General features: G+C 35.9%; 1 protein-coding gene across 1 annotated transcript in view; it reads left to right on the top strand.

The window, feature by feature from the left end:
- PAWR (PRKC, apoptosis, WT1, regulator) overlaps positions 1 to 16,627 on the top strand; it is a 67,320-nt gene that overhangs the window by 445 nt on the left and 50,248 nt on the right. The window contains exon 2 of the mRNA XM_012735145.1: positions 14 to 213. Coding sequence (XP_012590599.1) covers positions 14 to 213 — 200 coding nt within the window. The remainder of the gene's footprint in view (positions 1 to 13; positions 214 to 16,627) is intronic.

Genomic DNA, 16,627 nt, shown 5'->3' on the forward strand with positions numbered 1-16,627 from the left:
CCGCGGCGGACGGAGGATGAACCCGCAGGCGGCGCCGCCGCCTCCTCGTCGGGGGCACAGCCAGCCCGGGGCGACGAGGAGGAGCCGGACGGCGCCCCGGAGAAGGGCAGGAGCTCAGGCCCCAGTGCCAGGAAAGGCAAGGGGCAGATCGAGAAGAGGAAGCTGCGGGAGAAGCGGCGCTCCACCGGCGTGGTCAACATCCCCGCGGCGGAGGTGAGCCGGGACGGGGGCCGGACCTGGTTGGGCAGCCGCCTCCTTGTGTCTTTTTTCCGGGAGCTTCCTCGATCTCCGGGGCCCAGGGTTCTCGAACCCCTTCAGCTCGTACTACTTTTCACTGAGTTAGGCAGGCAGAGGGTGATGGAGTTTTACTCCGAAAAAATGCTTCCCCAAATCCGCAGTAGGACACGTGCTTTTCAGGTTTCCTGGCTGAGCTCTCAAACCCAGGAGACTTTCTTAGTTTGGTGCAAGACAGCTTCCCACCTGGACTTGTTTGTACTTGATCAGCTAGAGAAATTGATTAATGGCGATAACCAAGCATTCTGTTTACTTTCCCACGTGTCCATGTCAAGTTATCAGATTATCTCCTCGCTTTGCAGTGTTTTATAGCACCTGTAAAGAAAACGTGCCCATAGCAGCAATACCCAAGACAACTTGTATTTCAGTGAATCTAAGATGAGTATATCCAGACGAGTATATGCGCTGTTTCGTATATGTAACCCAACTTTTTGAAATAGTGCTCCCCAACACACACACACACACACACACACACACACACACACACACACACAGTTGTTTTTTTTTTTTTTTTCCCCTGAATGATGCTAAGGACAATGGGAATGCTGTAGCAGCCCGTAAGTCTTTTTGCTGAGATTTGGCTCTGGACATTCTGGAAAACATTTGTGGTAGGTTGGGTTTCTTTCTTTTTTGGTAATTTTGAACAGTCTCAAAACATTTCTGCAGGCAGCAGCATCTTCCCATCAGAGTGACCGGAGAAAAATTTTTACTTGATATATAACTCCACCTCTCTTCACCCTCAACTAAATAAACAATACTAAACAAGCTTTGGCTACTGTAATAGTAGCTTACCAGCTTTGGGAAGTGATTCAACAACCTTGTTTCACCCAGAGTAGTTGCATCTTTACTGACTGACTTTTAAGCTTTTACTTTTTTTATTTTTATTTTTTTAACTTTTGTCCTTCTAATTTACTCATTTGGTACTTAGGAAGTAATTAGTAAGAATTTATTAACTTCAGTTGTGGGGTAAGTAAAAGCACTTGCAGTAAGTTATGGTGTCTACCAAATATACCCCAAATTTGAAGTGAATATGATTTCCATACCTGGAAAATCAGAGTTTGTCTTTGGTATTTTTTTCCTGAGTATTTCAGAGAGATTTTTATCAGCCAGCAAAACTGTCCTCTGTGGTTTGCTACTGGCACAGAAGATCTGTTATTCATTAAATTGCTTTAAAAGGAATTCATAAGGGCAGTAATCAAATTTCTAGGTTTTTTTTTTTTAAGTTAAAATATGAAGATTAAGGGGCAACTGCAGACAAGACTTTGGAAAAGCTACATTCCTCAGTTTATTTTTAAAAGTAACTAATGGCCCAAATAAAATAATTTGTTATTTTCAAACTTTTACTCATTGTTCATTTGACAGGGGTCTTATTTTGGGAAACTTTTTGGCAGATGTTGAACTTCATTATTGTCTGGCTGTTTCTACTAAAAATTGTTATTTCTTAAGTACTGCGTTTTTGCTCTTTAACAAGGGTGATGTTTCTGGGTGAAATAAGTATGGTGGACTTGTGAGAGCCCAAGAAACATCCTTTGTTAATATGCCTGCTTTGGTTAAGGAAACAGTGCTGAGAATGTAGATGACTTCCCACTACAATTGAGTCTAATACTCAGGAATGTTTTTCACTTGGGTGTTGGCAACTCCTAAATTTAATCTTTCTTAAAAACAAACAACCCAGGGTACCATTTTTTTGTCTGTGGAATTTGAACCTTTTTATTGAGTATGGAATTGAGGACAGCTTTCTTTTTTTTAGTAACTATGACGTTGCATGCTGTAGAACCCAGCAATGTTTACCATAGTATCTAATTAGTCTGGCATACTTTGAGAGCCTGCTCTCCTATATATTCAGCTTTTAAAAAATAACCTAAGGTTTTGAGATTATTTTAATGGTGGTAAAATACATGACAGAACTTTAAAAGTCATCTGTTTGCTGCCTTTTTAGAATTGTCTTTTTCTTGTGTCAACATTGGGAATGTCATTTGTGAAATTTCTGTGTAATAAAATTCAGTACTGTTTTAAAATTCATAATTTTTATAAAACTTATAAAAATATTGTGAATGTGGAAAACAATCTCTCAATATTCAATTATATATAACGTGTGAGACTCTTTTATTTTCAGGCATTAATTTATTTTACTCATCACATGGTATTGTAAAATTGTTATAAAAGTACCTGATAGTCACCATGAAAGACACCAAGAGCAAGATGGTGTGGGCAAGGGTGCTGGTCAGAAATTGCAACTGGTGGATGGGCTCACGATGACTGTAACAAAAAGTGCAAATATATAGGTGCTCTTTGGTGAGATAAACTTTAGTTATTTGCATATACTTAGAGATGTAAAATTTTCTAAATTTTTACATTTTCTGTTTTCTTGGGGGAAGTAATTACCAAAATTAGAAAATTTGGATGTGTTAAATTTCTTGCCAGTTATTTTTGTGTACGTTGTGATCTGGCACATGAGCCAGATGTTTATTATCCTTGTTCACGATATTATAAGCACTGTGGAGGGAGTGAGAAGAATAAGTAATGTTACCATCTCAAGGAGTAAAGACGGATAGGATAGATTACCTGGGGGAAAACCTAACGTGCTAAGTTAACATCTTAAAAACTGTCATAACTCAGAATTTAACTAATTGTTTATTAGAAACATTATATGTTTAAATTGAAGAGATGTTTAGGCTTAGGAAAGCTATTCCAGTTGAGGGTTACGAGCTGAGACATGTATTTATGAACCTATATATTTACACATGTGTTTGCACATATCTGTACACATACTTTCAATATCGTAGTTCAGTAGTTCTTAACTGTGGTAGTATATTGAGATGATATGAGGATCTTTAAAAAGTGCTCCCCTGGCTGATTACTTTCCTTCTCCTCCCTGACTCCCTTATGATTTAATATTTTGATAAGCTCCTCGTGATTTAGTGTGAGTCAGGACTAAGAACTGTTGGGCTGCAGTTGGGGATACAGAAACTAGTAGGCAAAGGCTTTGCCAACAGGGGTTCTCAATAATGAAAGGAAATATGATGAAAACAATGTTAAATACAGCCCACCGAATACAGGGTAGCTACCTCAAGGAGAAGGGGATAGTTGAGAAACTACCATTGTTACGGAATGCTTTTGAAGTAGTAGCCTTTGAGTTAGTTTGCATGAATGGATTAATAAAGGTGGTTATCATAGAAACTTAATATTCCAATAGGTACAAGTCAAATGACACTGAGGTTTTCATTTAAATATGAAAGTTAGTATGTTGAAACTTACTGTCTTTGTAGTGTTTGTGCTGATTTAATTAACATTCAACAATATGTAGTTCCTGTTATTAATCTGTTCCTATTTCAGAGGAGAAAATGGAGCCTTAGAAAGTTAAAGCGACTTTAGTCTATATTGAGAAATGATTGAGTGATAAAGCGGTATTTTAAATATGATTTGTGTTTGGGGTATGTATGTGTCTAGGGGGTAGAGTACTTTTAAGAATTAACCTACCTTTATCATTTAACTTTATTTCCCCAGAGTTTTTTCTATAACTTTTTGTTAGAGACTATCTTATTTAAGTATCTGAATGGAGAAAACAGTGAAAGTATGAAATTGAATAGATGCTAAGGTAGAATTTGTGGATTCAAATATTGGTTCCGACCTCTAAGTATGTAATTTTCTTGGCAAAATTTTGAACATTTTTCCTGTCAAAAATATAAATAATTTTGGCTATCAGGAAATCTGGATCTTTGATTTGATTTATGTGATAATGTTTTTCTGTATGATGGATCGAAATACCTATTCCAAAGTTTGAAGGAACAGTTAGCTTTTAAGAGAACACCATTGAGTCTTAATAATTCAGCATATCTATTGAACAAGGGCAAGTTTCACTTAGTGAACCTTATAAGTCCAGGTAGATTAGGAAATGCTTTTTGGTATGCCCATTATATTCTAGACCGTCTACCTTTCTATGTGATGAGTCAGGAGAGGAACGAGTAGTGACTCAGATGGAAAATTGGATTCATGAATAAGATAATGTATAAACATAGAGGCTACTTAATAAGATGTTAAGCTTAACTTCTTTCTGTGTTTGAGTGCATTGATAAAGTTGAACTTTTAATAGTATTAGCTTTTGTAATGAGATATCTAAACTGAGATTCCTCTTTCCATGAAAATAAGTATATAATTAAAGCAGATTACAGTTAAGGGTGTACTCATTGTCAGGTACTATTCCAAGCACTTCATATTAAATATACTGAATATGTTTGTTGTGTAGCACTAACTGTTGTCATCTCCATAACTATTCATTTCCGCTTATAAAACTGCAGTTTTATACCTATTAAACAATAACTTCCATCCTTCACTCTGCCACTGCTGGCAACCACCATTATAATTTCTGTCTTTAGGGATGGATTTGTTTGTGTTATATGCTATTAAAATACTTAAGCATTACTTCACTGGGAAATGACCCTACTGGCTCTCTGCCCTATGATGTAGATTTATGAATGGCAGATAGTTGTCCTAAGATATTTATTTCTTCCTTGGGTCATTCAAAAAGTTTTTTTTTTTAAATTTTTTTTAGGTTTATTTTATTTATTTATGCATATAGGAACTGAGTGCAGGCCAGAAGTGCAGGGGGCTGAGAAGATTCATCAGAGACAGCCTGGGGAGCAGGACAGGCAGAGCCCCTGAAATACACTGTTGAGGAGAGCAGAAAGTATGACAGGAGAGGTCTGCCTCACCATGTGGGCTAGCTCCCTATCTGGATATGGAACTCATTCCACAGTGGCTACTGATAGTGTGATTGTGCTGAGTGAGATTTTACCCCTTGCACACCCAGTAAGGCTAATTCTTAAAGAGTCTTACAGGTACTAAGATTTTCAGATAATTGTGAAGGATGTCCAGAGGAGGGTTTTCATGGTTTGTTTTTGTTTTTATCTTCTATGCAGCATTTGATTTATGTAAAAAACTAGTGATCAGAACTGTAGTAATTAGAAGTGTGTGTAAGCTATAAGGCAACATAAAAATTCCTAAAACTCATCATGATAGGAAGGATCTCACAGTATTAAACCACAGAGCGTAACGTGCAAAAATGGAGTTTAAGAACCTTAATCTTAACTTGTGATTAAAAAAAAAAAAGCCTAAGAAGATGATTACAGTTTTACGTTATATGCTTAAGAAACATAAATATTACGATAAACAATACACTTTACCTTGAAGAAGTTCCCAAGTATGCTTATAGTGGTGATGTCAAACAGGTTGCACCTTGAGAGTTGTGAAGTGGTGGAAGAAAGATTATTTTAAATTGAAATAAAAGTATAGCACCAGGTGTCTCATAGCACATTTAGTGAACAGAGGTATCTGACAGAAGTTTGAAGTATGTGCATTTTGTGTATTTGTGTTTATTGTGTTCTATATGCTTACTTAGCATTTTTTGCAGTTTCACAAAAGCAAACTTGAAATTGTGTCATACTCAACTTGCTTCTCAACATACCGTTTACACTGGAAAATGCCCAATTTTATAGAGATGTTATAGTGTATGTGTATTCACCCATGCATAGGCATCTTTATACACATACACACACACAAAATCCACCCAAAATATGTAAGACAGTCACTTGGGAAGATCCAGGAATGAGATGGAGAAAGTGCTAGGGGTAAACAGTGACAAGAAGTGAGAATGCTAATTTGTGATTACTGTATACTAATACTTACTGCTAATATTGTGTTGATAGGAAAGGAAGAAATGTATTTGAGGGGTATTTCATTTGTATTAGAAAATTATGTGAGTGGATGTTGTGAGCTGGAATAGTAGTTGGAGTTTATCTGAACCAATATAAAAAATGTTACTACATATTTTTTTTTTAAAGATTTATTTATTTATTCGTACAGAACTGGGGTACAGGCCAGAGATGCGGAGGATGAGAGGATTCACCAGAGACAGAGCGGGAAGCAGAACAGGCAGATCTACGAAGTACACTGCTGAGGGGGCTGAGGGGAGCAGCGGGGCGGGTCAGGAGAGGTCTGCCTCCGGGGCAGGCGGGAATCGAACTCATGCGGAGGTGGCTTTAGTTTCTTAGGGCAGTGCTTTAACCCGCTGCGCCACCAGGGAGTGCCCACTACATATTTTTTAAGATAAAAGATTACTTTTATTTTAAAACTGAAGTTGTATTTCAGCCTTAATCTCTTACCTGTAACTTAGTGTTTAACAGTTTTGTTTTTTCATTCTTCTCCATAGCAATCTTTACCTTATCTGAAATCTCGCTTCATTCCTTCTTTCTTATTAGCCTCTTCTTAAGTCATCATGCCTTGAAGAAATGCTCCCTTAATTCTATTTTGCCTTTAATTTACTTCTCTTTCTGTAATTGTTCAATTTAAAGGTATTGTTTTCACTTGCGAACTCTACTTCACTGTTCAAAGCTTACTGTTTTATTGAAATTGAGCTTTCCAGTTTTATTGTGACCTTCTAATCACCAAATGTAATAACTTTTCTATATTCATCTTACTTGGTGTCTCTGAATGCTACAGCATTTTTTGTTAATTTTTTTTTTTTTTCTGAACTCAAACAAATTGCTTGCTTTATATACTCTGAGCTCAGTGCTAGATGATACAATGAAAGAAAATACTCATCAGCTTTAGGAACTTCTAATGTTTGCATAGGGAAAAAGATAATGTCTTAGTTAAAGTTGTCATGACAGAATACCATAATCTATATAGCTTATAAGTAGTGAAAGCCTATTTCTCATAATTTTGGAGGCTAGGAAGTGAAAAGTCACAGCAGCAACAGATAAGGTGCCTGATAAAGTCTCACTTTCTGGTTCACTCTGTGTCACATGATGGCAGGGGTGAAGAGCTCATTAGGGTATATTTTATTGGGCCACTAATCATATTCATAAGCACATAGCCCTCATGACCTGATCACTTCACAAAGGTCTCACATTCTATTTACCACTACGTGGGGGTTAGGATCTCAACATAGGAATTCTGGGGAAATACAAAATTCAGCTCATAGCAGCAAAATGATTATAATTTTGTGTAATAAAAACTGATGGAGAAAAGAAAAAAGTACTGAACTGGCTCAGAAAAGGGATCCATTAATTATGCAAAGGTGTCAGAGGGCTTTACATAAGATGAAGTGCTTTTTAAGAATTTCACTAGTAGAAAGGAAGACAGAATAACATTATAGAAAGAGTGAATAGCTTGTGCAAAGGCACAGAGCCAGGAAATACTAGCATTATATTGCATGTTGACTGAATGCTCAGCACTATGCTAGGGACTTCTGTAAGCATTTATTTCTAATCTTCCCCTTAAATCACAAGATAGATTTGCTTAAATACTCCTCATTTTACAAGATGAGGAAGTTGAGCCTCAATTTGTGATTTGCCCAAGGGCCATACTGTTAGAAGTTGGCTTTAAGTTCAGATCTGCTTGCATGCCGGTGCTCACATGTTGGTAATTTATCATTGTTGGAAAAGAGTGATATGTTTTAAGAATGGAAATTTTGATGTGTGGAATTCGTGATAGGGAGTAAGTGAAGAAGAAAGAACAGCTAAAGTGGAATAATAATGGAATACAAAATGAAGAGTATTGTGATAAATGTGAATGTCTTCTGATGAATGCAGACTTTATTCTGCTGTTCTTTGTTAGTATTGTTGACTGGTCACTTCCTTCCTTTCTACACCTGTTTACATAATAACTGAAAACTTTTGGACTGAAAGTTTTGCTTGCGTAATTTGCAGCCATTAAGACTTTTTTTTTTACTTCAGAGCTAGCTATCTATTCAAGAGTAGTAAACAATGCAAAAATCTATAAGAATAGTACACATATAATGGTTTGTATATATGGACTAAAAAAACAAACAAACTAGGCGCTACTCAAAGTTATACCAAGTGGTTATATAAACATCTCTACCAAATAAAGATTTAGAAATGACTTTCTGGGCAAGGTAGGATGGAGGCGCTGATGATAGTAACTTGCCAGGTTCTGTTCTGCATGTAGCCATGGAAAAGTGTATACCTTAACATTTTTAACTGGATTTGAACTTTGCCCTTTCTTTGAAATAGAAGCAGATGTTTATTATATATTTTTTGGTTTCTTTTAGCTCCTCTTGGGATACATAGGTGCTAAAGAGGGACACTACCTTTGTATCTTTTCCCAAGTATTATGTGTTCACCATCTCAAATGTTCCCTCCCTCCCTTCTGCTGAACCAAGTGCTTTTCACCTTTTTTTTTTTTTTTTAAAGATTTATGTATTTGTGCATACAGAACTCAGAACTGGGATACAGGCCAGAGGCTCAGGGGCAGCGAGAGGCTTCACCAGAGACAGTGGGGTACAGAACAGGCAGATCGACGAAGCACGTTGCGGAGGGGAGCAGCTGGTGGGCCAGGAGAGGTCTGCCACGCCATGTGGTCACCTCCGGGGCAGGCGGGAATCGAACTCATGCGGAAGTGGCTTTAGTTTCCCAGTGCTGTGCTTTAACCTGCTGCGCCACCAGGGAGGGCCCAACTTTTTCACCTTTTTTGGGGGAAAGATTTATTTATTCATACAGAACTGGGATACAAACCAGAGATGCGGAGGATGAGAGGATTCACCAGAGACAGAGTGGGGAGCAGAACAGGCAGATCAACCAAGTACACTGCTGAGGGGAGCAGCGGGTGGGTCAGGAGAGGTCTGCCACGCCATGTGGTCAGGTGGGAATCGAACTCATGCGGAGTGGCTTAAGCTTCTTAGTGTTGCGCTTTAACCTGCTGCGCCACCAGGGAGGGCCCCCAAGTGCTTTTCAAACCATATTTTAGCAGTAATACATAGTTTTGATGCTTTCTTATTCTAGAATATTTTAAAAGAACAGAAACAGGATTGTACAGACATCTGTGTACATTATGATTATCAATTTGACATCCTACATTTTTATCTTTATGCATCTTACACTACATTTTTATGTTTTATATTTTCATAACTTTTTAGAGTTGACATCATGAAAACTTTTAAACTTTCAAAGAGTTGTTAATTTGTTTCATATTTTTTGTTTGATAAGACTAATTCCCACTACCAGGTGCAGGGGGTGAGAGGATTTACCAGAGACAGTGGGGACCAGAACAGGCAGATCTGAAATACACTGCTGAGGGGAACAGTGGGTGAGACAGCAGAGGTCCGTGAGACAGCAGATGTCTGTTCTGCTTGCTATGTGGGTCAACAATCTGGCCAGGTATGGAACTGGTGCTACAGTGGCTGCCAGTAGCTTCATAGTGCTGAGACTTAACTCCTGGTGCCACCAGGGAGGCCTTGGAATATAATTCTTTAGGTATACATATAAAAATAAATATATTTATCCAGAAAATCATGCTGGAAATACCATTATGACCTTTTATCAATCTTCTGAATGTCTATATCAATTTTCCAAACTGATTATGACCATTTATCAATTTTCTGAATGTCAGTAAGTATGTATAGCTGTGTTTTTACTATTAATGGTTATAAAATATTCCATAATTTGAATATTTTGGTATAGTTGCCATTCATTTACTTCTTTATTAGTACATACTAAAAGTTAAACTTTAATGCTAGGCTCTTTGGACATTGGAATGTCCAGTTGAATGTGTATTCTATTATTGACATTGCAAGGATTTAGAGAAATTCTAATTCAGGGTTTTTGCATAATTTTAAATCTGATTTGGAGGAATAATATAAAAATTTGAAACATTAAAAATGTATAATAAGATGTTGAGCACTATGCCATAGAGAAATGAGAGGTTATTTTATGAAGGAAGTGTAAGACTCAAGCTGATCTTGAAGGACTGATAAGAAATGAACAGTTAAAGTGTCTTATTTCAGACTGAGAGAACAGGGTAGACAGTGGTACAAAGGTGGGAGTTAGCAGTCTGATTGGAAATAGAAAGTTTATATTAAGAAATAATAATAGGTGAAATTGGAGAACAGAATTGTGAAACTGGGAACAGAAAAACTAGACACAAAATTTTAGACTTGATGTGTCAGCAAATAGAAGTTGAGCCAGCATATGTTGGTACTTGTGGGAGTAGTATTTTAACAAGCTCTCAGATTAGCAGTGTTGCATAGAGTACGTAGTGGAGAGAACAAAGGTAAAGAGATGAGTTTGGAGGTTTAATGATATTGTGGAGACATGGGATACCAGACTACATTTCATTAGTGCATTCTCATTTTTTTTTTTCATTCTCATTTTTATGTCTTGTTTGACAGAGTCTGCAGTTGGAGTGTGAAGGGGAGCTTATCATCTGAGTCATAAGATAATTTCAAAGACAAATTAAACCAGAAATCATAGTATAAGCTAGCTGGCATTTAGCATATTTTATTATTTTGATTATGGCTGAAAAAGACTATGTCTCTCATGATACACAGGCCAAATTAGTGAATAGATAACAAGTATAACTTACTGGGCTTGGTTCTGTTCTAAGCCTAACATGCATACAGACATCCCTATTTTTCATTTTTAGGTAAAGGTTACATGTGAGAGAAGAGTAAGAGATACAGTCATAGATTTGGAAAGATATCCACAGATTGGTTAATAAATAGTTATCTCTGGATGGTAGACTTAGGTTGGCTTATACTTCATGAACTCCTTTTTGAGATTTTCATGACATTATATACAGGAAGTTTCTGTAGATAGTCTATAATTGTTTGAAAAGATTATGTATTTTCTCACTACATAATTATATTTTGTCAGTTTCTCAAACTGTACTACTTAAATTCTTCAATTTTGCTTAATTCTAATCTTCTCTTTGCTTAGATTAGATACTAGTATTTGCTACTGTTGATTGGTCAGTTTCTTCCAGAGTTTTCAACAGAATTAATTTTATAAGCTTAGGAGGTAATTAATTGAAGAACAAAGCCCATACTACAAAGCTCGTCTTTCAGACACATAGTACAGGTATTACAATTGGTAATTTTGTCCAGTTTTGCCTGTATAGCTCTGCTATGTGGATCATCTGAAGTACTCATATTTGTTTATAATAATTACATTTATAAAGAAACTGAGCAGAAACTAGAGGATTCCCATATATCCCACCACTTCTACAGTGTTTCCCTATTAGTATAATATAGTTCATCTATTTGTTAACATTTGTCAAAATGGATGAACCAGTTAGGTTCATAGTTTACATTAACTTTCACTTTTCGTGTTTTATAGGATTTTGTTTTTGTTGTGTATATAACATCATGCATCTATCATTATATTATTATAAGGAATAGTTTCACTGCTCTAAAAGTGCCCTAAACATACCTTCTCCCATTACTCTGACAACTGATATTTTTTACTTTCTATAGTTTCACCTTTTCAAAATACATACAGTTGGAATCTGAAAGTGTGCAGCTTTTTTAGATGGGCTTTTTTCCTTTTGGCAATATGTGTTTAAGGTTCTAACATTTCATTTTTAAAATTACATAATAGTTCTATTAGTTAACTAATTTACCCAATATTTACCCAATATATCCCAGGTGTCCTGGGAGTGATTATAAAAAAGTCCTATTTACTTTCAACATGACAAACACTTGTTATCATTAAAGAGTTATAGCATGAAGAAAGTATGCCAAAAATTTGTGTGAGCATTATCTTAATATTTTGTAAATTATTCTCGTTGCCACATTTGATGTCTCAGTAATACTATTATTATTTTTTAATGACTAATTAAATTTTAAGGATTGAACTGATAAGGGATGCCTTTTTTAAACATTTTGAAATCCTTGGATTTTTCTGTGAAGAATTTTCATTGTTACTGGATTTTTTTAAAGAAGAAATTTGTAGTAGTAATTACACATAATATGGGCATTCTAACGGCAAAATATTTTACCCATTTACTTTTATTTTGGTTGCAGGAGCATATTTGATAAGGTTTGTTTGTTTGTTTTTAGGTTTGTTCCTGTTTTCAAATAGATTTTATTTTTTAGAACAGCTTCAGATTCACAGCAAAATTGAGTGGAAGATAGGTTTCCTTCATATCTCCTGTACCCTCCCATCTCTCCCCACCCCCATGCATAGCCTCCATCTTCTTACTTATTACCAACATCTACCAAAATGGTACATTATTAACAATTGATGAACCTACACTGATACATCTTTATCATCTAAAGTCCATAGTTTGTTTACATTAGGGTTCACTCTTGGTAGTGTACATTCTGTGGGTTGAACAAATCTGTGATCACATATATTCATTATTAGTATTTCACTGTCCTGAAAATCCTCTTTGCTCTGCCTCTTTACCACCCTGCTACCCTAACCTCTGACAACTAATGATCTTTTGTTATCCCCAGAGTTTTGCCTTTTCTTAATGTCATCGTTGGAATCATAATAGTATGCAGTCTTTTCAGATTGACTTCTTTTACTTAGTAATGTGCATTTAAATTTATATCTTCTTGTGCTAAATAGCAGTCCACTATCTGAATGTACCAGTTTGTTGTTGAAGTACATCTTGGTTACTTCCAAGTTTTGGCAACTATAAAAAATGCTGTTATAAACATCCATATGCAGATTTTTGTGTAGGTACAAGTTTTCAACTGCTTTAGACTAGTACTTGGGCACAGAATGACTGAATCCTATGAGTCCTATGATATGATTTTCTTAAGAAACTGCTAATTTAGCTATAGTATTGTGTGTTCCCATCAGCGTTGTGTGAGTTCCTGTTGGTCTGCGTCCTCACCAGCATTTGGTGCGTCAGAGTTTCTTATTTTGACCCTTTTAATAGGTGTTGGGTGGTGTCTCATTGTTTTAGTTAACATTTCCTTCAGGACATGTTCTGTAGAACATTTTTTCATAGTCATAGTTGATATCTGTGTGTCTTTGGTGAGGTGTCTGTTTAACTCTTTTGCTCATTTTTAAATGGGTTACTTGTTGAATTTTATGAAGTTCTTTGTACATTTTGGACATAAACCCTTTATTAAACACATCTTTCGTAAGTATTTTCTATTAGCTTGTAGCTTATTCTCTTGACATTGACTTTTGAGAGCAGAATATTTTAATTCTAATGAAGTCTTATTTACCAGTTGTTTCTTAAATGGATTGTGCCTTTGGTGTTGTATCTGAAAAGTCATTGCCAAATATAAAATAACCTATGTTTCCTCTTGTATTATCCTTTAGGAGTTGTATAGTTTCATATTTTATATTTATGCCTATGATCTCCATTGGAGTTAATTTTGTGAAGGGTGTATGCTTTGTTTAGATTAATATCTATCCCATGGACGGTCAGTTCTAGCAGCATTTGAAAAGCTTATCTGTTTTTAATTAGTTCAGATGGGCAGATGATGTCTTATTTTTTTGAGTGGCTGATCAGTGTAATTGCTGAGGTCATTATGTAAGAGAGGGAAGAACTTTATTTCTCATTCCCTTCCTTAGAGTCTTGATGATCCCTTCCTCCTTGATTTGGAGCTTCTTGTGGCCCTTTCATGAGCTTCCTTAGTCTTAGACCTGTGAGCATCAGCCTGGTCAGCTGAAAGCTTCTTGCAAGGTTTGTATGCTTTCAGCTTGTGGATGTGTTCATGAGCATGTCTTGCTTTGAATATCTTTCCCCTCATTTTCAGGTACAGGCTGTGATACACATAGCAGTTATATTTCTTAGTTCTTATCATACCTTCTGATCAGTCTGTAGAATTTTCAGCCTCGTCATCCAGGTTACCTTTGTGGGCATTCAAGCATTGGTAAGTATCTTTTTGCTTACCTGTGTCTATATAACTATGCTACTGACAGGCCAAGGTGTTTTCCTGGTAATCAGCCAAAGAATGGATAATCAGACTTTGATCAGCTTCTGTATCTGCTGACATTAAGTTGGCATTTGTGATTTCATTGGTCTCCTTGGGGTCCAAACATACCTTTTTTGCTGCCATGGAGGACATTAGAGGCGAGCCTTTTCTGAAGCCTGAGCATCCTTATGGTTGTGGTTGCAGCACTGCAAGGGAAAAAACTGTAACTGTTTCTTGTTATTTGCTTTACAGAATCACTGTATTTCTAAATGCTATTATATTGCTGTTTATTCTTTTGGCATTACCACACTGTCTTTATTGCTGACCTATATGCAGTGTGTCTTGAGGTTGGTTGGCATTGGGGCTCCCTCTTTTCCTGCTTCATTATTGTGTTGGGCCTTTTGTCTCTTCATGTAAACTTTAGGATCACTTTGTTGGTTTCCACACAATAACTTGCTGGGAATTTGAACTTTAATGGAATCTATACATCATGTTGGAAGAATCAGTATTTTGCGAGTATGAACAAAGAATATCCACTTAATTCTTTTTGATGACTTTAATCAAAACAACTTCTGTAGTTTTCTTAGAAAGCTCTTATACAGACTTTGTTGGGTTTATTAATTTAGGAGGTACTAATGTAAATTTATGTGTTATTAAGTTCAAATTCCACTTATTCTTTGCTAATATACAGGAAAATTATACATTTAAAAAATGTTAGCCTTATATCTTCCAGCCTTCAGCCTTGCTGTTATTACTTACTAGTTCCAGTTGTTTTTGGGGGATTTGGTTTCTGCATGATGATCATGCCATTTATGACAAAAGACAGTTTTAGTTCTTCCTTCCAGACCATGTATGTTTTCTTTTTTTTACTATATTACCCAGGATGATAATTCTGAACTTTGAGTTTAAATTACCTAACTCCATTATAATCTTTGAGAATAGAGTTTTTAAAAAGAGCTTAGTAATTAGTAACTTTTCCTGCAAATTTTTCTTTTAGAATGTGCTGGCATATTGTCAGTTAGTTCTTTAAATTTTTTCTTGGTGTTGCTAAAATGGTTTATAGCTTGTTAAAATGGGAACGATAATAAAATTGCTGTAGTGCAAGGTACAAGGCAGGATGATTAACGCCTACAAGGGAAAGGCAAGCCCTCTGCTAATACATTTGAGTTGCCTTCTTAAATTATTAAGATGCAGTTTGTATCTCAGGGGTTGCTTATGCTTAGTAGTATATCAAATAACATTATGCTCTCTTTAAGAAATTGCTTGAGTCATCTAAAAAGTATTGGAAGTTTCCACCTTATCAGATGCTTTCACATAGATGCTTCCTTACAGAAATGTTGTAAGGATTAACAAGATGATATCTACGAATAGTGGAAAGTTCTTGCGTGTAGTGAGATGTATTACTACGAACTATAGAAAGAAAATTACAGGCTCTGCTATGAGATGTTAACTTTTGCTGCAGTTTGATTTTAGGAAATGGAAGTGTTTAATTTGTTTCCAGAATTGCTTCCCAAATTTGAGCACTCATGAAGCAAGACTGGGAGTTTGTGAGCTGTCATAATGATAAAACCCAGAGACTGAGATTTGGACTGGAATGAAGTCTGGAAAGAGGAGATGTGTGTCAGAGTAGTATAAGCACTAGATTAATTAGGCATAATAAAATTTCAGTTCTTGTTCTTAAACACAAATGAAGGGGGAGGCGTTGTCTTAATTCCCTGCTGTGCATGCCTGAGATGAAATGTGGAATCAGTTATCCTGTACTTAACACTTTTCATTTTAATTGACTTTTGGAATTTTTATGATAGACTAGAAATATGATGAGGTGAATTTATTGTCAGATATCTATAGATCTTAAAATACTTGGCAGTTTAAATGGTTATTTAATGTGGGTTAGAATTGAGAGGATATGAGTTGAAGGATGGGAGGAAGGTAGACCAAATGGAATAATCTGTCAGCAGAGTAAATCTTTTCTAGTTAGAGATTTCTTTTGTTGTTTTTGGACCTGATGAAAATTATTTTAGAGGTTAGAATTTATAATGACATAGTTACAGTTTGAAGGTATCTGTTTTTTTCATTTTATATTCGAAGATTGTAAGAAGAAAAAATTACTCCATTGCTGAATAATAATTGTGCATATTTACCACATTTTCTTGATCTATTCATCTGTTCTGGGACATCGTGGTTGTTTCCATAATTTAGCTATAGTAAATAGCACTGTAATAAACACAGGAGTACAAGTTTCCTTTTGAATTAAGTGTTTTTGAATTTTTGGGGTAGATGCTAAGAAGATGAATTACTGGGTTGAATGGCAGATTATTTTTAATGTTTTGTTGAGTCTTCCATACTGCTTTCCATAGGGCTGAGCCAGTGTGTATGCCGCCAGTAGTGTAGGAAGGCTCCTTTTCTCCACAGCCTTGCTAATACTTGTTTCTGTTCTTTTGGATATGGGCCATTCTCACCAGTATAACATGGTATCTCACAGGGGTCTTGATTTGCATTTCTCTAATAATAATTAATTGTGAACTTTACAGAAACTTTATTTTGATGTAGTCCTAACTGTTCATTTTCTTTCTTTCTTTTCTTTCTTTCTTTCTTTCTTTCTTTCTTTCTTTCTTTCTTTCTTTCTTTCTTTCTTTCTTTCTTTCTTTCTTTCTTTCT

The sequence above is a fragment of the Condylura cristata genome, unplaced genomic scaffold (assembly GCF_000260355.1).
Source record: "Condylura cristata isolate star-nosed mole 26May11 unplaced genomic scaffold, ConCri1.0 scaffold00004, whole genome shotgun sequence".
Taxonomy (NCBI): domain Eukaryota; kingdom Metazoa; phylum Chordata; class Mammalia; order Eulipotyphla; family Talpidae; genus Condylura; species Condylura cristata.